Genomic DNA, 10,000 nt, shown 5'->3' with positions numbered 1-10,000 from the left:
GGCAAAGCATGCCGACAGGAGACCTTTTGATCCATATCTAGGTCGGATGCAAAAAAAAAAAAAAAAAAAAAAAAAAAAAAAAAAAAAAAAAAAAAAAAAAAAAAAAAAAAAAAAAAAAAAAAAAAAAAAAAAAAAAAAAAAAAATCATATTAATAATAAATTAAAACTATAACAATGTAAATAACAATTAAAATACATAAATGCATTGGTATAGTTGAATAACAAACAAACAGGTAAATAGTAAATGATAATAAATTGACATATAACTAATAATAAATGAAAATCAGACAGACAAATTATAACAAAACAAAAACAAATAATATAACATAAATTATAATAATTACAGCATCTTACTTAGGTATTTATCTAAATGATTCTTAAAGCTTCGAACTGAACTACATTGCACTACCTGTGCAGGAAGTTTATTCCATTCATTAACTACACGGTTGGCAAAGTTGTTTCTACCTACTTCCAAATTGAATCTATTTCCGGACAGTTTGAGACCATTGTTTCTTGTCTGATTCTCATTCAATGTGAAAATTTGGTCACTTTTGATGTTGTCAATTCCCTTTAAAATCTTAAAGACCTGTATCAAGTCACCTCTGAGTCTACGCTTTTTTAGGGAAAACAGATTCATGTGCTTAAGTCGATTTTCGTATGATTTATTTTTGATATTTGGAATCAGTTTTGTGGCTCGCCGTTGTACTTTTTCCAATCTGTCAATGTCTTTAATGAGATTCGGTGACCATACGGAAACAGCATATTCCAAATGTGGACGAACTAACGATTTATATAGCTTGTTAATGAGTGATGGACTTTTGAAATCAAAAGATCGCGCAATCAATCCCAGAATCTTATTTGCTTTCCCAGAGGCTGAAATACACTGCTTGGATGATTTGAGGTCGTTACTGATAATTACGCCGAGATCTTTTTCACTATCCACTTTTGTTAAGGAATTTCCAAATAACTTGTAATCGTACTTGCTGTTATTTTTACCTATGTGCATTACCTTGCATTTACTTGTGTTAAATTTCATTAGCCACTTTTCAGACCATTGCTGTAATTGATCTAAATCTTCTTGAATATCTAATTGGTTTGAGTGATCATTTGCCACTCCGCACAGTTTTTGTATCATCAGCAAATTTGGTAACAGGAGATTTTAGTCCATGGTCTATATCATTTATATATACTATGAATAGAAGTGGCCCAAGAACGGAACCCTGAGGAACTCCACTTGCAACACTTTTCCATCCAGAAGTTTTTCCATTTAAAACAACTCTCTGTTTTCGACCATTCAACCAATTACTAGTCCAACCTAATAGGCTACCACTTATTCCATGCAAAGCTAATTTAGTAAGTAGTCTTTCGTGTGGGACGGTATCAAAAGCTTTTGCAAAGTCTAGATATATTAAATCTATATTGTTTCTTTTGTCATAATTCGAGACAACTGTGTTGTAGAATTCGAGTAAGTTAGTCACGCAAGAACGTTTCCGTCTGAAACCATGTTGGCTATCATTTATCAAACGGTTACTTTCTAAATGATATTCGATAGCATCTCTGATGATAGTTTCCATTATTTTTCCTACGATCGAAGTTAAAATGTAATACATGAAAGCGTTCTGCTTCGGTTGTTTCTTTTTATTAGTGATTACCTTTGATCTGTGGGACACACGTTCCTAGTGTTTTAATTGCATATATATGTATATATATATATATATATATATATATATATATATATAAATATATATGTATGTATATATATATATATATATATATATATATATATATATATATATATATATGTATATAAAACTGAAGTTAGGGGAAATAGACGAGGAATAATTGTTCATGTTTGTCCACATGTATTACAATGGAGTTAGACATTATATGGACATTTACATAATTTTCATGTTCACTGAGTCACTTTTAAACAACTTATTTACTATGGATTCAGACATTGTGGGCTTTTATGTATTTCTTATGTTCACAGAGTCACTTTTAAACGACTCAGTAATATATATATATATATATATATATATATATATACATATGTATATATATACATATATATATATATATATATATACTTGTATATATATATATATCTATCTATATATATATATATATATATATATATATATATATATATATATATATATTATATTATATATACATTTACATTTGTCAAGCAGGGAAAGATTTGGGGACAAGACTGAATGAAGGCAAACGTGCGATCAGATACGGGCAAGAAAGTTTTGCAGTGTTTCAGCACGTGAATCAGTTTATTCACTGTCTGGACTGGAACAAAGTTGTTCTCATATATCAATCTGGTTGTGGGTTCAGGAAGAAGATGGTTGAATCCCCACCAATAGAATACTTTACTAATATAAATATTTGAAAGAGGCAGTAGTCGCTGGGTATAATATTCGGATTGATGATCACACCTATCGTTAACAGGATCTTCCACCTGATCCTCCACCACATGACCTTGAGGTCACTAGTCAGTAATTGTAGTCGTTTATGGTCCTTCACTGGTTCCTCTTTTAGTAATAGCGTGCTATTTAAAGATAGTACCCTCTTCCTACACTGTACTACTGAAGAGGACTGCAGTTAGCAGTCAAAATATATAGTGATAATTTGCCACTAGGGTGAGTAGGTAATTTTGTGTTGCAATGGTTCAAGTCACCTTATGAAGGTCTGATAGGGCAGGGGATGAGGGTTCGTGGATGTGCATTCACGTCACTAGTAATCAAGTTGAGTCTTAGAACAACAAAGGTAAGAGGCTAGCCTTGCTTGGTGCCCGCCTCCCAGGCGTCAAGCATAGCTTCTCAGTAAACCTTTTAAGAAGTTTTGTCACTTTTAACACGGAAACAGAATTACATTTCATATATATCATAGATTATATCTTTGGTACATACATGTCGAGGAAGATGAAATTTTGATTAATTGTAACAGCGTTACATAACCTGGGCATGTCTGAGCTTAAGAAACGACGACGTGACGTCATCAGCATTTGCATTTCGAATAGTTGCAGTCACAGTTCTTATATTCGTATATCATGCGAACATGCTATATTTGATTATCTAATATAAACTCATCTTTAGTATTGTAAACACAAATTTATATGTGTCATGCATACATTATTGTATGGATATGTAGAAAAAAGTGTACATCTGAAAAAAAATCATGGGCAATGGACTATAGGTGATATGATTTTTTAACTAGATTCCGTTAAAGTCACTTAATCTCCCAGGGTATCGTACCTTTTCTTGTAACAAGTCCTATACGACACATAATGTAACGCGACATTTCTAACTTTGTCCTAACCACAAGGTGAGCATCATATATATGAGCCAGTATATGGCAGCTAAGTCATATCGGAAACATAATTCAATTTAATTTGTGCCAACAGATCTTCAATCCTGATTCGTAATTACATGAACCCAGATTTGATCCCTTAGGAACTACTGCCTCTTGCCTCAGCTGAGCTCCCCTCTTTTGGGTAAGAATTGGTAAACAGAGTTTTTCTACCTGTGGCACTCATAAATGTCATGTGTGGCACAATAGGAAATATTCGTTTTACTGATATATAAGAGATCGTGATATGAATGATAACGAGACCCCAACTATCAATGTCCAGTCAGTGTAACTGCCTTCGAGGATAAGATAACAGGCTTTGATCACAAACGTTCTAACATGTAGGTTAATAAAACCCCAGCAATAAGGAAGGTGACTAGACTTTGGCTGTAAATGAAGAAATTATAACATATTTACAAAAATAACCAAGACCATATTTTTTTGAATAATTATAATATTTGTAAAGTGAATACATTAATATAAAAAATTAGGTAATAGTAAAAAGATAATATAGTTTAGTCAGGCTGAATTGTTACAAACCAGTTATTCAGTAACATTGGTAAAGGAAGTCTCCTCATAGATGAAAATGAATATCACTTTCAGGACGAAGCCATTTTATTTTGGCTAAAGACGGAAGGAGGAGGCAATTTTTCGCAGCTGATTGGACTAAAGCCTCGATGACATGGGGCTAGCTAGTTTAGTAGCCACTGGTGCTACCGACGTCTAAACTACTCTTCTACTTGCCCAATCTCAACGGAAAGTTAGTAAACTTGCCTCCAAAATATCTTAGTGTGAACACTTACCGTATAGGTTAATTTGCAGCAAGCACTATCGGCTGCTAAACTAGTCCCGTGTCAACGTGGTTAAACTCCTGACTGAAGGGTTCTCGAATAATCAGATCAAAGCCCGTACTTAATCTGCAAGAACTATAGGTCAGTAGAACATAAGAATGGAGGAGACTGTAAGAGACCATAAGGCGTACACTAGGCAGTCCCATGTCCCCTACCACCTGTTATCCCTATCCGTAAAGTTATCCAATCATCTCAAAACAACCAATTGTTTCAGCACTCACTACATCGTTACTAAGTCATTTTCGTTAGTTAGCCACTCTGTTGTTAAACCAGTTTATGCCTATTTCCTTCTTAAAACAAAGTTTGCCCAATTTAAATCTATTACTACGAGTCCTACCTGGATCATCCTTGTTAAAACCGTTGACCCATTTGAATACCTCTATTAGATCACCCCGCACTCTTTGGGAACGATGTCTGTCTGTTAAAGCATATCATTATCACAATGTTGATTGAATTCCTAATTAGATCTTACCTCTTCTCTAGGCAGAGATCAACGCAACAACCGAATAAAACTATTTACTATAAGTGGCAGCGTGTATATCAAGCTGTTATGATTGACATGTTTGTGAAATGTTTTTAGATAAATCAAAGGTTATCAAAACTTATCGATTTATAATAGATCGGTCTGAAATCTTAATCAATTTGATTCTCGTCATATGTTGAGCGTTAGTTTAACTTGAAACGCGATTTTTTTTCCGAATCTCCAAGTGTCAAATTACTTTTGCCTGATATATTGAGAAGCTAAATGACGAGTTAAGAAAAGTTAAATCTATGCAAATGTTAGACATATTATTATAATGTTCTTAGGAAAGTCTAGAATACTGTAAACGAAGACATTTGCTAGCCATTCAAACTCACAATAGTTGACAACAGTGAAGCGTGTGTGAAACTACTTTTAAAATATTTTTACAATTTTTTTTTTATTGGTAATAGGCTTGGGCTGCTATTACTATTTGGCGAGACCTCATTTAGGTGTTAACATGGTATTTTTATAATGTTAAGAGAAAGCGTTAGGAAACGTTTAACTACGGATAAGTAGCACCCTCGTACTATAGGCGTGGAGAGCCTGTGATCTGCAGCCATTGCAATTGCACCCCGGGATTTAAAGAGAGGTGTACAAACGCGAATAGAACATCGTAACGTAACTCCGTCGTGTAAGAAAACTCCTTTTTTTTGGACTGGATCTCGTAACGTCATTGCGTAATACCCGAGCAAACATATATGTTCGCTCCCGATCCACAGTGTCAGTTTTTGTGTGTCGCATCAAACGATCTTACAGGGTTAGGTTACGCAAAATGTGGATGGGACGTGTGTTCGACGCCTATCATTATTTCACTGACAGACTGTTTTGAAATCTTGAACAGATAATACAGATTTGAGTAGGAATTTCTTGTTGCTAAGATTTTTGGGTGCAAATGTGGCAGGAAAGGGTGGAGTGAAGGTGGAGGTAGAATGTAGATTGAGAGAAGCGAGTAAATGCCTTGGTGGTTTAAAAAGTGTAATGAGGAATAGGAATCTGGGAATGGATGCTAAGAGGAGACTGTATGAAGGAGTGATTGTGCCAACAGCACTGTATGGAGCAGAAACATGGAACATGAGAGAGGAAGAGAGAAGGAACTTGAATGTGTTTGAGATGAAGTGTCTGAGAAGTATGATGGGGGTTACTAGGCTAGATAGAGTGAGAAATGAGGAAGTGAGGAGGAGAACAGGGGTGGAAAGGGAGCTGGGAGATAGGGTGGATGAAAGAGTATTAGGATGGTTTGGACACATGGAAAGAATGAGTGAAGAAAGACTAGTAAAAGAGGTATGGAAGGCAGATGTGGAGGGAGTGAACATAAGGGGACGTCCTAGGATGAGATGGATGGATGGGGGCTTTGGGGAAGAGGGGAATGTCGGTTGAGGAAGGACGGGAGAGGACAGAAGACAAGGGTGAATGGAGAATGGTTGTATATGGAAAATGTTGTGATTGCATGAGGTGGATTGGACGGGGGAATGGGGGTGAGGTAGTGTGTGTGAGCAAAAATTTTTGACGCAGCCCGAAGGGATTTCTCCGCATCCTCTCCTTTATATGGGGGGACGGAGAGGGGGGGTCGCCGATTTAATGAAGCAGCCTTGCTGTGGATGTGCTGTGTCCTGCGACACTGCTTCTGACCCAGGGCAGTGGACAGGGTGCAGGGATGACCCGTCATCTAGGAGGTGCTAAGATGGGAGGGAGGGTGGAGGGGTGTGGAGTGTTTTCGGGGATGAAATGGGTAGGAATGTTTTTGTGCCTTGTCCTTTTTGGCTACCCCCCTGGTAAGGGGGAAAAAAGCCTTGGTATATGTATGTATGTAAGAACCGGAGTGTAAGTACGAACTTCTACTGTACTGTGATAGGTGGTCTCATGTGTGTATCATTCTTCAGTATTTTAGGTGCTACCAAAAATTACGACGAGATTCTGGCGAAGTTTTTGTAATGGTCAGGAACTTCTTGAAACCTATGTCTGCGAGTAGGTCCCGACCACTGTATTCCATTTTTCTTGTGTATAACTTGGCAGCCACCATATTCTTTCCTTTCTCCTCTTTACTGTATGATAATGTATACAAATATAAGCGGCAGCTACGACAGGTAAACTTGCCATTGCCAGTACCACCTCCAAACACGGACTGGGTCCGACTGATCGAGGTGGGACTCAACGTTTCCACACCTTGTTACGCGTATCTTTGTCATGTAACTCGGCCTTGTTACGATACGGTTTTCTGTTCTCGTGTGTGTACCCGGCTTGATAGGCGAGATCGAGGCCTAACGCTCAACAGTGGCACTGACGGAGAAAAATCTAAAGATTAATTGCAAATGGGCCGGATGCTGAATCAAAGATACTAGCAATTAACTTCGAATTAGTGTTTTTTTTTTAACTACTATCATTGTCATTATCGTTATCAGCATTCCTATTATTAATCTTTAATTTATTTACACATTCGTTTATTTAATTTGTTTATTTATCTATTCACTTATTCATTTAATTTTTATTATTTTTGCAGAGCAGCTCTCTAAGGGCAACTGATTTATCTATATATTTATTTGTTTGTTTATTTGTATATTTATTTATCTATAAAAAGAAAAAAATGTAATCTATGTCCGTTTAAGGAAGAGTCCAGTCTAAATCATTCTCTACCTAACCTGCCAATGAGCGACACTTTTTTTTTTGAATATCTTTGGTTGCCACCAATTAGGCCTCTCGCTACTTAATCATTTGTTGGACAGAGCGACTTTTAGATTTCATATGTGGCTCTTGTAGGAAGATCTGAATGAGGTCTGTGGATCTCCTTTTCCTGTTATACCAGATAAATCTACTTTCAACTGCCATAGAACTTGTAATTCAGCTGTCGGAAGATAATTTCATTCAGGGAATGAAAGGCTTGCCGGCTATGAAAGATAAATAAATTCTTTTCAACAAGGTGTCTTTCCCTCAGTTTTGTTAAATTGCAAGAACTGCGTTATCGCAGCAAGAATGTTAAAGAATTTTAAGTTTGGAGGGAATGTTCTCTTCAGATGAATAAAATCTTCTGATGGTAATCAGAGAAGTATATAGAAATATAACAGAAGACAGGAGGTTAGTCTAGAAAGGCTTTTATTTCTAAAATAGATAGCAAGCTCAATCAGATCACTTGGTAATGGACTAGGATATAACAGGGGCGTATCAGTAAGCATGAACAATTATATATGTCAATGCTGGAAGTATGCTAAACTCTAATAACCATATTCTCCTTTGTTCTTTCTTTAAATTCCTAGATTTTATCTAAACTGCCTCGTTTGAAACGTTTATTATATCCACCTTGCAGTTGAAATTGATGCATTTAACATAAGAACATAAGAATGAAGGAGACTGCAAGAGACCATAAGGCCTACACTAGGCAGCTCCGTATCCATCACCACCTTTCATCCCCATCCATAAAGTTGTCTAATCGTTTCAGCGCTTAATACATGGTTACTAAGTTTATTCCATTCGTCAACCACCCTATTAGTAAACCAATTCTTGCCTATTTCCTTTTTAAATCTAATTTTGTCCAGTTTATAACCATTACTGCGAGTCCTGCCCTGTTGTTTTAATATGATGACCTTGTTTGCATCACCCTTGTTTAAGCCTTTGATCCACTTGAGCACCTCTATTAGATCACCCCGCACTCTGCGTCTTTCCAGTGAGTGTAAGTTAAGGTGCCTGAGCCTCTCTTCGTAAAGCAAATTTCTGAATCCATGTATCTATTCAAGTATTTTTTCGTTCTTTTCTTTTTCCTATCATCCAAGTGGCCATGCTTTCTGTTTACTGTCAATCTAAGGTACTCAATATAAAAAGGCAACGACGAAAGGACTAGCAAATGTTAATGTCACTTTCTTTGGATTATGACTTGAAATTTTGTGTAAGGCTTATTTTTCGGTTTTGGAATCTCTCAAAGAATGAAGCCAGGGTTTCTCTTTTCCGAACATTATGGTGCTCAGTAAAAGAAAAGAAGTCAGTATGTTGATGTCCTTTTTTTAAGTATGTGAACTTAAATCATTTTTGGTTTACTTTTCTATATTAAAATCACCCAACAGAATGAAGCCCCCACTCCTGAGGTTCCGCCGTCAGGTGCTCCTGGCGATCGCCACAGCCCTCGCTCTCCTCGCGTCGACGTCCGCGAAGCCGTCTTCACTTCGTCAAACCAGACAAGCTGCCGAGGAGGAAATGGCTCTCGAAGAACCTGTAGACAACCTTCTGGAGGAGGATCCTGCCACTCTACCGGAACCGGATCTGGTTGAAGATCCCATTCTGGAAGTTGAACCGGAAACTGAGAACGAACCGGAACTTGAATCCGGAATGGAGCCTACGGCCGAACCAGAGGTTCAGCTCGAGCAAGATCACGAGCCTGAACCAGAGACAGAGGCAGAGACCAATACGGTGGCTGAAGCGGAGCCCGAGACAGAACCGGAGCCTGAGACAGAACCGGAGCCTGAGACAGAACCGGAGCCTGAGACAGAACCGGAGCCTGAGACAGAAACGGAGCCTGAGACAGAAACGGAGCCTGAGACAGAAACGGAGCCTGAGACAGAATCGGAAGCCCAGAACGAACTAAAAATCCAGATAGAACCTGAGGTTCAGACCGAACCGGAGGTGGAGGTGGAGGTCGAGACAGAGACTGAACCAGAGCCTGAGATTCCCGAAGCGGAATTCGAGACTGAATCAGAAACTGCTGCTGAAGGCGACGTTCTTGAAGAAACTGCAACAGGACTTCTTGAAGGCAAAACACGTAAATTTCCTCACGGGGAAACTACAGTTGAGGAACCGGACATCGAGTTCAAAGGTAATATGAATATATATATATATATATATATATATATATATATATATATGTATATATATATATACATATATATATATATATATATATATATATATATATATATATATATATATGTATATATTAGAGTATTTCCTTCAATTTGAATATAACCATTTATACTTGCTGTAGTTTAGGGATATTTTTGAAACTATACATACACCATAGTTTGTTAAACGACCATCATTACTTCTATTTGTTGCATCATCATTTTACGAGGGCTTAGATAAAAATGAATAGAGATGAGTGTTAAGAACCTCTTGTCGCATCACATATATCCATTGTCTATCATGGTGCATATCTAAATAATCTGAACCTAGCTTTGTGTACTAACACGCTCCATCAGAACATTGTAAAAAGGAGCCTGACGTTGGATTGTGCCGAGGCTATTTCCCGATGTTCTACTTCGACCTGGAGTCCAGAGAGTGTCGGTCCTTC

General features: G+C 37.2%; 1 protein-coding gene across 1 annotated transcript in view; it reads left to right on the top strand.

Moving 5' to 3' along the window:
- axo (axotactin) overlaps nucleotides 1-10,000 on the top strand; it is a gene marked incomplete at its 3' end in the record, with an annotated part of 81,642 nt that overhangs the window by 18,656 nt on the left and 52,986 nt on the right. The window contains 2 exon segments of the mRNA XM_076175635.1: nucleotides 8,781-9,526; nucleotides 9,909-10,000. The exon segment at nucleotides 9,909-10,000 is cut by the window's right edge and continues 85 nt beyond it. Coding sequence (XP_076031750.1) covers nucleotides 8,782-9,526; nucleotides 9,909-10,000 — 837 coding nt within the window.

Source organism: Oratosquilla oratoria, chromosome 37 (assembly GCF_046742065.1).
Source record: "Oratosquilla oratoria isolate Oo_2021 chromosome 37, ASM4674206v1, whole genome shotgun sequence".
Lineage (NCBI taxonomy): Eukaryota > Metazoa > Arthropoda > Malacostraca > Stomatopoda > Squillidae > Oratosquilla > Oratosquilla oratoria.
The sequence above is the reverse complement of the archived record's forward strand: the minus strand, read 5'-3'. Positions and strand labels throughout refer to the sequence as shown.